The sequence below is a fragment of the Helicoverpa zea genome, chromosome 18 (genome assembly GCF_022581195.2).
Source record: "Helicoverpa zea isolate HzStark_Cry1AcR chromosome 18, ilHelZeax1.1, whole genome shotgun sequence".
NCBI classification, from domain to species: Eukaryota; Metazoa; Arthropoda; class Insecta; order Lepidoptera; family Noctuidae; genus Helicoverpa; species Helicoverpa zea.
In genome coordinates this window covers 5174758-5189053 of record NC_061469.1, presented here as the reverse complement: position 1 = coordinate 5189053, position 14296 = coordinate 5174758, and the positions used below count along the sequence as shown (strand labels likewise).

The 14296-nt window shown below is 34.7% G+C and overlaps 1 protein-coding gene across 9 annotated transcripts in view; it reads right to left on the bottom strand.

Annotated features, from left to right (window-relative positions):
• The window catches only part of LOC124638940 (dual 3',5'-cyclic-AMP and -GMP phosphodiesterase 11), a 201683-nt gene that overhangs the window by 73431 nt on the left and 113956 nt on the right, over nt 1-14296 (bottom strand). For all 9 annotated transcript variants that reach the window (XM_047176110.1, XM_047176113.1, XM_047176115.1 and 6 more), the window contains one exon: nt 7268-7409. In XM_047176110.1, coding sequence (XP_047032066.1) covers nt 7268-7409 — 142 coding nt within the window. The remainder of the gene's footprint in view (nt 1-7267; nt 7410-14296) is intronic.

Here is a 14296-nt window from a genome sequence, read left to right as displayed (position 1 = left end):
TCAGATTTTTATAAGCATACACTAAAATCTTCATCGAGTGTAGCGCATTTTACAGTCAATGCATTCGATAGAACTGAATTTAATGTATTCGCGACATTAACATTACGTGCTAGAGAATTTATATTCGATTTTATTGCTAACACGTCTTAGTAATCTTCAAAATTATTTGAGAGTAATGGAAAACTATAGTTCGGCCATTCAGAGAATGCGTTCCTGACACGTCGCGATTGAACTGACGACGTAACTTTGCAATGGCGTTGCAGTTACGATAAAAATATTTTTGCTGGTTGTTTACCGTTTTAACAATTGAGGAGCATTAAAACAACATTATTATATCAATAATCAATGAATGTAGTTACGTCGTCAGTTCAATCGCGACGTGTCAGGAACGCATTCTCTGAATGGCCGAACTATAGAATCCTAAGGCGAATATTAATGAAAATTACCTGAAACGATATGATGATAAACGTCACGTGCTAAAAACAGTTACAAAGCTTTAAAGAATCGATACTAATTGCAGCATCGAGAAGTCGATAAGTTTAATCGATTATATCATTCTTCTTTTCTTCAAGCTTTGGCTTAAGTGCCTTATTATTATTGAAACAACTGCGTACCACCCATCATCGTAATTATTCAACCCAATTGATCCATTCATAAAACTAATCAGTGTGTTTATAACTTAAACGTTTTATGGCCCATTCAGGGGACTACGTGGCCATTGTCATTATAAACTTCAATAAAAATAATAACTTCCAGAATAAGTTGGTTTATGTCAGGTTTTACTGCACAAAGTACTTTTACTGGTTCAAAACTGGTGTCACTGTAGAGAAGACCGTAAACGTTTTATGGTCAACATGCGTCTGCCATGGTCAAAACTTTTAGAAACACATACTTTAACTTTCAGGTTATTGCTTGAAATAAAAATCTCACCATCAAATTGAAATATTTCATTTTAAATTCAATATGAACGAACTTAAAACATTGGGTAAATGTTAAAATGGTGGTCTAGAAAAATTAAATTTTCAAAGGGTTTCTGAAGTTATGGCCAATAAAGGAGTACGCAAAAGCTAAAACAAAATATGGAGCTACTGCGGCAAGGCTGGCTACTGTCACTGTCAACTCTGATACGATCTATTAATTGGCTCCTTACACCCACTGCCACTAGAATTGTGGTCTATTCGCACAAATCTCACAAACCGGTAAGATCCGATAAAAACAGGTTTTATATTATTTTTATTACGTTTATAACTGGAGTTTATGTGAATGGTCAGTTACCAGTATCTATCAACTTCCGTATATCCAAGTTTCCTTATTGCCCGGGTCGGTTTATTTGTTTTATCTGTCGGAAGTTTTTTTTAACCGTAAAACTGTATTAAGTAATTTATTACCGAAAATACAGCAATATTTTGATGATATACGATCTCGGTTCCTTGAAGCGAGAAAATGTATAATTTGGAAAACATGGCGCCGATTTAAATAAACAATGTTTTACGTGACGTCATTTGCCGGTATCAAATATATCTGGACTTTTTTTTAAGTTATTGATAATACGAATTAAGATTTTATTATGACTGATTATACTGGCGCATGGCGTCATTATACAAGCTGTTGATTTGCATCCGTGCCATAGTCAAGGACGTAATTATACTAATGATTCTCAACCCAAATCAACAAAAAATCGGCAGGAAAATTTTTGATTTTAATTTTTTTTCGGAAATCCGTCAATGTTATCTAGCCGTATTTAAACTTGGCGCGTGTGTTACTGGCCTTAAAACCGTGCTGCGCCCTCACACAAACCCAAACAGAAAGCATACGTAACGATCATTCATAAATTTCATTCATAAAATTGGATTACTTCTGAAATGCTACGACATTACAATGACAAAAAAAGCCGTGCGTATTAGCTATTTCCCGTCTACTGTAATTACAATCGATTATTTACGTATTTCATGTCCTCCTCCTGACGTATGGCACAAATGCAAATCAACACCTTGTATACTAGTGGAAATTAAACTTTGTTGTGGCTACGGGTCAGGGGCGCCAGTAATATATCAGAAGTGAGATAAGTTATCTGCTGAACTTAATCAGCTAAAGACAACGATGATCTTATTCGTGGTTCCTCAGAAACATTCATATTCAGGGTTTGATAATTGAGAAGTGGAACTAGACCGTACAATACTGATTTAGAGCTTCGAAACCGTCTGGAAGATGGCGATACAACCCCCGTTTCTGGGAGATCACGTAAAGCCGGCAGTGGCGGTCATTGTCACAATTCCACGTCAGAGACCGACAGGCCGACTTGAGAAAACTCTGACACTAGGGCTTGTTTCCTACGTGATTAAACCTGCAGCTCATTCGATAAGAAGAAAAAACCTTGATCAAGACAGAGAAATGATATCATTTAAAATTCTAAATCTGACTATTGTCTAATGGAGAAACTCAACTGAACTACTCTAGAACTCCCCACTCCGGATATCGAACCCCCACGCTCGGAACGAGAGCAAAACTAAAGCAGTGGCGCACTAATTTTAATTAAAGTCTAAATTGTTTAACAGCCTGAATAAACCAAAAGCTAAGTGTCAAAGCTAGGCAGTTCCAGCAACTGGGACGTAGTAATTAAGAGAGCTAAACAAAACTATTAAGACTTGCGGCCTTCTGCTAATAAATTATAATTTATATAACGCTATGTAATCTTGAATTATTACTGTTTAGACAAAATTCTCTGTTTATTCATGAGAACGTTAAATTAAATTTATTTTTTCACGGTTTCGTGCTTTTTTGTTTGCTTGACTTGTAATTATCTAAGTAATGGAACAGACGCAATGTAAAAAACCATTGAAATAAATATTTTCATGAACATAGTCTGAACATTTGAGTTTTTAGTAATTTTGAGAAACAGCTAGACGCTGATGAGGAATAAGATGTAAATGTATATTACGACGACAGTATTTAAAGGAAAAGTACCTACAACTCTTTACAATGTTGCAGAACACTAACTTAAGACCAAGAACAGCACGTGTATCATTTACGCAATGCAATTTGAAACTGAAAAATTGCCAAAATGCATCCACAAACCTCAGAACAGTTCATGTTAAAAGCAACAATGTGACAAATAAAGTCTAAGATTACAAAGAGTCTGTGACATTAAATACGTTGAACAAAACTGGCAAATCAAGTTGGTAAAGTTAGTGCTTAACGAGTGGGCCGCTAACTTGATGAACGAGCGTTGCCAACTATAACAGAATCAGACAATAGACTTAAATGTTGTTGTGTAATAGCTACGAATTATAGGGCAGGAACACGGTTTTCTTAAACTGATAAAGGAAAGATTATAGGCAATACACAAGCTTTAGAATAAAATATTAAAAAAAAGAAGCTTTAGAACGAAATGTACTTTGGGAGGAAAATAAACCTCCGTCCAAGTGTGTTAAAATCTTTGATGCCACAAAAGTTTCAAAAATTCTAAATGTTATTACGTTGCAGAAGATATCACTTAATTTTGAGAAATTGCAGATAGAGGAATGATCGCTTGCAACACCTAAATAGAAGACATGGTAACAATGACAACCAATAATATCACAGAATCAACGATAGACACTTCCAATCAAAATATCATGCTACGAAGCCAATCGGCCTTGTGAAGCCAAATGGAAACGCCAGCTAATACACATTAACACCAAATTATTTCTATTGTTATCATTATTTGGTGACAACTTGAATATGATTAAGACACAATGGAACAATTAAAACATCAAAACAAAACCTTGATTTGATTGTTCAAAAAACAAACAAGACAATTGAATAAGCATTGCATTGAGATAAGCCTCAAGAAATTAATTGAATTATGACAAAAGGGTTCAGAAATTCTCTGAAACCTTCCATTCAGAAATCAAAGGTTCGCTTTAAGTGAAAGCAAATTTAATTATTAACAAAGACTATAATCTTTCCTCGAATAACAAAAGCTTGGGATTGAATGCCAATTGTTATCGGTCAAGAAACTTGGTTGAACAAAACATTATGAAATTAATATAATTGCAAATAGAACATTACATGCAGGATTGGAACAATCCTAACTAATATTATAAATGTGAAAGTAACTCTGTCTGTCTGTCTGTCTGTCTGTCTTTTCTTCACGCCTAAACTACTGAACCGATTTGTGTGAAATTTGGTACAGACATAGTTTGGAACTTGAGAAAGGACATAGGATAGTTTTTATTAAAAAAAATATATATATAAAAATAAAAAATAAAATTTATTCCGGACATATAGCGCCATCTATTGGTCAAACCAAAAATATGCAGGAAGTCACTATTCTATGCGAACGAAGTCGCGAGCAAAAGCTAGTAACAAAATAATTACATAAAATGATGTGGGAATCAACTAAACGATTGTTATAATTAGTGCATGGAAAACCCACTTATGTATATTTTCCCTCCTGCAGCACCAATGTGTCACACACAATTAGCTTTGGACCTCTTGATTAGCTAAAAGTACATGCATCAACTGATTAAGGCATTCCAATGCGACCAGTGAGCGAACTATGACATCACAATTAAACCATATGTGTTGTCATCATGATAATTTGCATTTATATTCTTCCCTATATAAACATGTGCTATCATTTGTATATCATTCCATTATTTTCTTAACAACAGATCATTTAAACAACTTCATTCAAGCCAATCAACACGACAAAAACTTCAATCTTCATTAGAAAGCCACAAAATGTTAAGTTAAAATATCACTGAAAGCCCTTTTGATTTCTCTAAAGCGTTTTGTTAAAATTTTCAATGTTAATTAAGCCGCTGCCAAGTTTAGTTTTGCAAATTAATTAAATTTGTGAAAGGGTTTAGTGAGATCATTGTGTGTCTTGTCGAAAATGGTTAAGTTTTTACAGAGGTGTACAAAAAGTGAGAAGGGTAGGCTTCTGCGAATGATGTTCGTATCAATCGTGGTTTTCTAACGAATGGTGTCGACCTACTTGGCAGATGTAGTGTTTCGCGTGTCAAGCCTAGACTCATCTGTCATGGCCGCTAACTGGGTGTCCTGTCTGCTGAATATTTTCTTGTTAGCTTCGCTTTTCAGACGCTAGCTGCCAATTCACCAGTAACTGAGTGACGTTTTAGACTAGTTATTTCGCCAGCAGCGTGCGAAGAAAAAATATGTAATTGCTTTTCAGAAACGAGTGAAGTAAACTTCAATTTGCAATTGGGATTGGCAAATTAAATTGCTTTGGTAAATGCCACGAGACTTTTAATTAGAATTTAAAGTGTGTAACAAAGACGGAATTAAATAAGAAGAAAACTATTCGAGGGAATGAAAATCCCAGTGCAACAATAAAACAATCGGGCTACAACAAAGTAGGCAGAAACGTCCCGATGATAAAATTGCAATTCTCTCCAGAATAATTAACTAGTCCGATTTCATTATTGACACAAGTTATTGGTCCACAAACAACCAATGGACATACGGTGCGGGATTAACTGAAAGCTTTCGATGATAAACAGAATTATGTCTGTGTCGCACGTACGACGAGATAAAACCGTTTAAGCCCATGAATACGAGCCGAGCGACGGTTTATTTGTACAACAAAATTAATAGTTTCAACAAAAAACTTGTACCTACTAATAAAAATAGATCGATTGTACAACATCAAGATGCGTAGGATTAGGCGATGAATCATACAGACAGTTTCGTAAAAAACTCGACAGAATTTGTATTCATAGTACGAACATTTTTAGATAAAGCTTCGTGTCGTACACTTTCTCGTAATAAAAAAGGTATCTCATCAAGATGTTAGGATTGTGTGTCAAGAAATGTACATCATTATCATATTACTGTCACTTGATCAATTTATATGATTAACACGTCGATTTCTTGTGAACCAGTCAGATTATATGAGATCCAATTAACCGTAATGACATTCATAATTGAAGATAGGTATAATAAACTCCAGGAATAAACATTGCCGTTATTATTCGATGTAAATCTCTTAAAGCCAGTTTTCAGTGGTAATTCGCATTTCGCCTGCAAGCGGGCCATTTGAATTAGCCATTGTACTCGGCTCATGTGACCTGAATGAAACACATTTGGGTAACGTTTTCAACAAATACCCCGCATGTAGAGAGCGCGTAAATTATTGTGAATTGTTTCGTCATAATACTGTTTACAATAGGCTTGTGCTCAAAACAGTTTTAGCCGACGTGCCGTGACGAGCTGTGATCGTATAATTAGCCATTACACATGCCATTCAGAAATAAACCAATTGAATTTGTATTTCAAATTATAATCAATGAACAGATTTTCGCATTGCACTGCGTTCGAATTCTATCGCGAAATCCATTTCAGGTATTGAACATTGTATTGGCCACATTAATGTAAAGCGCACTGAATTTGGCGAGCCATTGGATTTCGTCAGCATGAAACACAATACGGTTATCCTGTATTTGGCAACGTTGTAACACCATTAAACGCTCGTTTTACCGAACAAGATTAGGACCAACTATTAGGTAACCCATGCTTTTAGTGCAACCACAAATTGCGTTGGGAACGCTAAGCTTAGTTTGAGCGGTACACTTTAGGTTCTAATAGCAACTATGTAGTTATTATGTTGGGGGTACACTTCATGTTTATCATTAAGGCCGATATTCCATCCAACACTTGGTAGATCTCTTTCGCAGTATGGAACATCTTTTGAAGACGTTGCCATATCCTCTAGTTCTGGGTAAGATTCTTCTCCAAGCCATCATGATGAATGAATTAGTTTCCTTCAGCTGGCACTTACAACTTACGCATGGTATACACAGCACGCGTAGGTTGTAAGAGTCGGCTTACAGAGACTTTGCTTCTTTGCATTCTGAAAAGGTCATGTAGAATTCTTGCAAGTTATATAAAATACGGGTGCTAAAAGATGCATAACGAAGATGTAAGTTCTGGTTATGACTAGTATCTAGATACCAGCGGAATATAGACATTATCAAATGCATCTTGTTGAATCGATCTTTTAATACCCTTTAGACATCTTATTAAACTTTCTCTAAGTAATTAACAACACAATTTTTTACAGAAATTAATTTGACCCCAACATGTTCCTATTCCTGTCTTATCAGCTCAGAGTTTTTTTTTTTTTTTTTGTAATGGCATTGCAGTTCAGCCTAAGAAGCTGGTGGCTAACCGGTAACCGGTCAAGTTCCCTGTGGATGCCTAGAATTATAAGGCCTCCAGCCAGGGGCAAATCGTGTACAACAAAAAGAAAGACCATATTTACCTCAAGAAGTAGTCATGCACGAACTCCTGGTTCTCGTCGAGCCAGGCTTCGGTGCGCGCGCATTCAGCATCGTAGCAGGTAGGCGCGGGCATGCCGCCGCCCGCGCCTCCCGCCGGCTCCTCTATGCTCCGCAACTGTAGGCCTGCGACAATACAGAAGGACACTCAGTTTTCAACTCTATTGCTTGAAAAATAAAGCATATTTTGGGTTTGTGTTGTAAAATTGCAAATTTTAATCTGCTACAGTGAACTACGACATTGGATTCCAAACTCATTGGATTCCCCTTTTTCAGATCTGTCGTAAGTCGAAGGTGGCAAATACGATGGCTTATAGTAAGGGCCATAAATAGACATGTACTTTTAGGATTGCAAGTATTCATAAGGGATTAATTAATGCCTACACGAAATTGAAGATGTATCAAGCAAATGCAATAAATGGTATTAAACAAGCATGGATGAAAATACACTTCGCAATTAATATAAATACAAACATCAATATTACTGAATCTATTTTCAGATTGCAACCTTTGAACCATAATAATAACAACTTGAAAGCTTTAACGTGAACGAGAATAGTTTCGTGTAGTAACGAGCGATGATAATGAGCTTCTGTTGAGAGTTATAATAAAACCTGCTTCGAGAAGTTACCTACTGAATGCATCGAATGAACACAAGGCAACAGCCCTCGGGAATCGTACTGAAAATACAACATTGGAAAAAAAGATTTTGATTACAAAACCAATTCTTGGCGAAGATGTAGAAAATATTGATGGCATTGCAGAAATGGTAGCAAAAATTGCTGACATGCTAGCAAAATTTGGCAACCTTAAAAGAATTCGAGTGGATATCGAAGTACCTGGAACTTGCATGGTATATCTCCAATTGCAAAAGAAGTTACAACATTTTCCACATAACGACGACATTGTAGAAGATGTTCATGTAAGTATAATGAATACACAAAGAATTCAGAGTTTTAATAAATTAGAATACATCACAATTGTAAATGATTGCTGAAAAACGACAATATTATTATGTAATAGAAACGAGATCACCGAGAGCAAACACTGAGAAATATGACAACCTACGTCATGAATCTGTTTAATGTCATTACACAAAAAAGTATTAATGTGGCTCTAGAACAGGGACTTTTTGGAAAACAACTTTATTCGATACTAGCTGTTTTCCAGTTTATACGGTTCTTAAAACCATACAGACAGAATTGTGTTGCTGCGGAGTTTGTTCCACCACTTCTTCCCAGGAAAAACAAATAGGAAGTGGTGCAGGACGGGCGTTTTGGGGGCTGTTTTATGTAAATTTGACCTTCAAAAAGTGCTGATTTTCAGCCTACTTCGAAACTACTACCCGTACCTGGATAAAATACAGCATATTATACATGTTACTCGAGAAGAATGTTAAAAAGGTTATTAAAGGTTTTGCAGTTTCGGAGCTTTGTACATGAACAAAATGTCTTCCTGAAATTCTTAAGAATTAAGAAAAACACACTTTTATTATTGGTGGTATTTATTTTATTTCATAAGAACACAATTTCATCAACAGCTGCTCCTATTTCGTGTAGAAATGTTGATGAAATATAAAAATGTCGGATTGAAAAATAACTTCATAAAATAGAAATAGTGGAACTAGTTTTCCAAATAATTGCATTTAGTTTTGTTTTGCTTTCCAATACAATTTTAATCGATTTTTAAATCGGTTTGAGTTATGAGCTTAGTAATATTTTTATGAGTTAGTATTTCGAAATAAAAAGGTAATAATTGATCAAATATTGTTAATTCTCGGGATATTAACTTTATTTTAGTATTGAGTGAAATTAATTGGCATATAGACTATTTTCTTTTCTACCATTATTTAAGTAGCTCGCTTTTATTTAAACTTCAGTAAAAAAAAACGTAATCCGATTATTGTACAGTATTCTTGCTTCGAAGTAGAAGAAGTATATTTAATAAAGTCTAAGCACACATAAAACACGGATTCTCTAGTAATTTATAAGACTGTGGCACAATTTCCAGAGCGAAACATCTCACCGAAGCTCCAATACGATCCCAATAATTAGTTTAACGTTTCGTTCTACGGTAATAACGTTACCAATTTTATATATATTGTGACCTTTACTTTTTCCTTCTGGGATCGAACGTGACATACATTACTTTTGTTGGTAATACGTGCTTCGGAATGACCCTTCCGGCGTTCACCTGTTGCTTACATTAAAGGCAGAAGTTACCTTCAACTACATTATTGAGTGCGCCTGATATTATGAATTCGAATAACGGTTGTTGACATTGAGAACTAAGTGTGACATCCTTATTAATTTTGAAAATAACAGGTTTCCTAAATGTTAACGGGATATTATATCTTGTTGAGTATTTTATAAAGAAAAATACTACACAAAATATAACAGAATAAAGACCCTATAGAAAGTGTAATCCCACCAAAAACATTAAATGTAAAAAAAGCCAATCCTCTACGCAATTCCTCCACCGTAAAAAGTTTTGAGATCGCATAGAAGCCAAGTCCTGTTCTACTTTATTTGTAATAATAAATCAATATTTTGTGACTATATCAATAGTTTCGTTCACTTTACAATAATATTGACTTGGCCATGAGCACAATAAACTGCAAATATAATACAGCATATCTTGGAGAGGTGAAAGTCAAACATAAAGTTTAATATCACAGAATTAAATACTTTTAGTTTATTCAATTGTTACTAAATGACCGACAGTCAGTTTCATCCAACATCAATGAACTGCACATGTACTATGGCGCATGTTTAGTCCATGGTGATCTCACATTCCAATCAGTCCATAATCAGTCCAATCGTAAAATCATGTCCATATAGAATTTATCAATTCAATGGTATTTATTACATTATTACAAGGAGCGACTTTTAACTTGTGCTCATGGCCAAGACAGTATTATTGTAATGTGAACAAAACTATTGATATAGTCACAAAATATTGATTTATTATTACAAATAAAGTAGAACAGGACTTGGCTTCTATGCGATCTCAAAACTTTTTACGGTGGAGGAATTGCGTAGAGGATTGGCTTTTTTTACATTTAATGTTTTTGGTGGGATCTAATTTATTTTTGGAGGTCTCTTTCTTCTCTAAGTATATAACAAATTAAATTAACTTACATGCAACTAACTAAATATATAACAAACTAAATATGTACACCTAAAGTAGCACGTAAACAATATTTTTTTTAACCTAAAAAAAATCGAAATTGTCGAATTTTTTTATCGAATAGCTTTTAGAATAAAAGAGATTTATTTCAGAGGTAGATGACGCTATCACATGAAATTATTTGTTTTTTTTTTAAGTACTACTTATACTAAGCTATGTAACGAAACCATAGCGCGATTTAGACCAGGACAACGCCATCTATCGAGCGAGCATGCAGTGTTTATCGCAATGCATTAATATGAAAGATTTTATCATTATTCATTTTATTTAAACCTAGCTTTTTTATTCATATGTTGTATATTTAATACATAATAACAATATACCTCTACGTAACAATAAAACAAATAGTAACATTTTGTACATAAATAAATAACAAAGTTATCAATGCAGTCAAAATTCGTACACAATGTTCTTGAAAAACCGCAAATATAAATTTGTTTCCTATTTTTTTATTAAGTTTTAAGGTTTTTATAATTTTCCCTTTATATGTAGCTAATAACCTACCTTGGTGCCAAATTTGAAGGTTCTAAGTTTGCTAGAAGTACCTTAGACTTTTGATGATCGGTCAGTGAGTCAGTGACAAAATGGTGTAACTTTGATCGCTCATAACTGGTAAACTATTTATTCAAATGTCTTGTAATTTTGAGACTGAGCTTGTTCTAATACTTACTCTTGGTCATCGAAAACCTAAACTCCTAGCTTTGTTCACATGGAAGATACAGGGGACTGAAACAGCCGCGAAACGCTTCGAGAAAAGATGGTACGGCCGTGCCCGCTTTGCTCGAGTCTTGGCTGGGGCACTGCCGTGCCCTCAGAAATTCGCTGTCACAGTAACAGTTTTACCAACTGGGTGTTAGTTAACACAATTGTTAACATTTTTAAAGTACCTAGAACTGTTGAACAAGATTTCAACTATGTGCACAACACTTCTATGAATCTCAACTATTCTGAAGTCTACTTCTAGTAATGATATTATTTATGCTGTTCCAATACGTACGGGCAAAGCATTCCTCGAACATAGCCAAGTGATATGTTGTGTCTATTCTGACTACTGCGATAATAGTAATATTCTCAAGACTCAAGAACATTGATCATAGAATAAAGATAACATTTCTACGTATGCTGCTGGAAGGAATACATAACAACACACCTCTGTATATGGTAGACAGAGAGGAGGTTTCATAACAATCACATATCAAGTCATCAGATCAGTCAAAAAGTACAGTCACCTAATTTGGGGTCGATTTCCAGTCTAACCTGACGGATGCATACATGGGACAACTGCCTTTTTGACTTCCTCAAGACAGTCACCCATTCACAGATCGATTGTTCCAAGCGTTGCTTAACTTTATGACGTATCGATCTGTGTGGGTGTCACTTGGCCATAAGCTCCTCGACCGGAGATATAAAATATAAAGAAAATAAATATTTTAATGAATTATGTAAAGAGCATTCATTTGACCCATTCAATACCAAGAATATTGTAGTATCGTAGGCAGCTAAATCAAGACTTTTTCAAAATTTAACTTTGTAATAACTTTTTTTATTTCTCATAGACCAGCTGATTGCCTAGCTATAAGCGTGTTATCCTATTACTATCCGTGAAAACGTATAATTGGCTTTCTGTTTTTTAATATATGTCTAAAACATTGTTTTGTACTTTATTTTATATTTATTTTATTTATTTATTGGAAAACCAATAAGTAAATAAATAATTAATAAATAAATAATACAATGTTATTACAAAAGATAGAACGTATGCCGTATTCCAGTTATTTATTACATCAGCCTGTTAATAGAGCTAGCGAGGATAAACATTTGCTCTAGCCTAATTGAAATTGACAGAAGGTAGGATGGTTGATTCACGCTGTAATTTAAGATGGCAGATGTATTTGGATGGTACCACGTGTCGGGATAGACAAATCCGAACGTGTTTTCAGAAAAATATTATGTTACTGATCTATTTTGTCAAATGATCAAATACGTATAGTAAGGAATTACTACGTTGATTGACGTATGTAAGAGAAAAACCGGCCAAGTGCGATTCGGACTAGCACACGTAGGTTTCCGTACCATCCAAACTAAAATTCTATATAATATTTATGGATGTCGAGCAAAAATAAGCAAAAAAATCACGTTTGTTGTATGGGAGCCCTCCGAAATATTTATTCTATTCTAGTTTTCAGTATTTGTTGTTACAGCAGCAACAGAAATACACCATCTGTGAAAATTTCAACTCTCTTACTATCACGGTTCATGAGATACAGCCTGGTGACGGACGGACAGAGGAGCGAAAACAATAGGGTCCCGTTTTAAACTTTGGGGACGGAACCCAAAAAGGGAACAACAAATAGCGATAGTTATTTATTGATTCGTTAGTAAAATAATGCCCACAAATAATTATCTTATTTATAAACTCTGTTTTATTTAATACAGCTTCTACCCCAAAATAAACTTACAGATTCAATTTCAACAGAAAATAATGTAAAACCAACAAAATTGAATTAACCCTCCAACGCGTGGGAAAATAGTGCACATTAGAATTAATTAATGAATAATCTGCGTTAATTACGTATGCAGATTACGCGAGATATAGGCAATTCCGATAGTCCGGAGCTACGGTGTAAATGTGTTGGCAATTAAATTACTTGCTAATTAGCTTTTACGTGATTATCCATTGTAATGAGGCTGAAGTGTTAAATAAGGGGCTTTTATTAAAATCTCTGTCTGGTGCAGTTAACTGTATTTTGGACTGAGTCATAGGTGACCTCTAATTGTCTTCTTAAAGTTAGACGTCATTTTTCGCATCGGATGAGAACCAGATTTATACACATATCTAGATATTCGACGGCTTCATTTTGTTGGCAATTGGGTAATAGTAAAAAAATGTTTTAATTAAGTATTTAAAAATATAATATACATTAGATCTATAACACGACTACTACTCCCACATACACAGTAATATTCCCTTTATGCAATTTAATCTATGAGGAACTCGTAAAGGTAATTTTGGAATGAAATCCTCACACGATCAAAATACAGAAATACATCATTGTATTGTCAGAGCATGTACCTACAGAGCACGTGTATCTTACACGTGGCTAAGGAGCCTCCCTTGAGCGCGGAAGCATATATACTTGGTATATTTACAATAAACTTGAATTACAAGCGACGATTACAGGTAATAATTTAGGGAAAATACACGACTCTTAATCTTTTGTTCTTTCATAATATTGAAAAGATTTTTAGTCGAAATAACTATTTAATGAATTATAAAGACGTCAGTCTTAAAACGATTACCTAAGATTATATTGACTGCTTATGAAATCATCTACATAGTTCCATATACACTACATAGTTACTACTAGGAAAATAATTAATGTCCGACCGAACTTTCGGTTTCGGTTTCAGTTTCGGCCGAGTTTCGGCCAAAAATCAAGTTTCGGCTGCAGTTTCGTTTTCGGCCAAAATCGGCCGAAACTTTTGCCGAAACCGAAACTTATCTCGCAAGGTCACGCACGTTCGCCTAACTTCGTTTTCCGCGGCGAAGCTGTGTCGTACGCCGTCGGCTCTGTTCGGGAATCATCGTGTGCCGTTCGGATAGCTCCGTAGTAATGCAATAAAACTTAGTCAGTGCGTGTGCGTCCGACGGAAACATTATTTGGAAGTTATGTTTTGATGGAACTGATAACATGTAAGTTTTTGTTTTGTTTCTGTACTTGAATGATTTATATAGTTAATTAAATATTGAGTCAATAACTGTTTTCTTGTTATAAACAAATGAAGTCACATGTAAAAAAGAAATTGTAAGTAAATAAAAAATG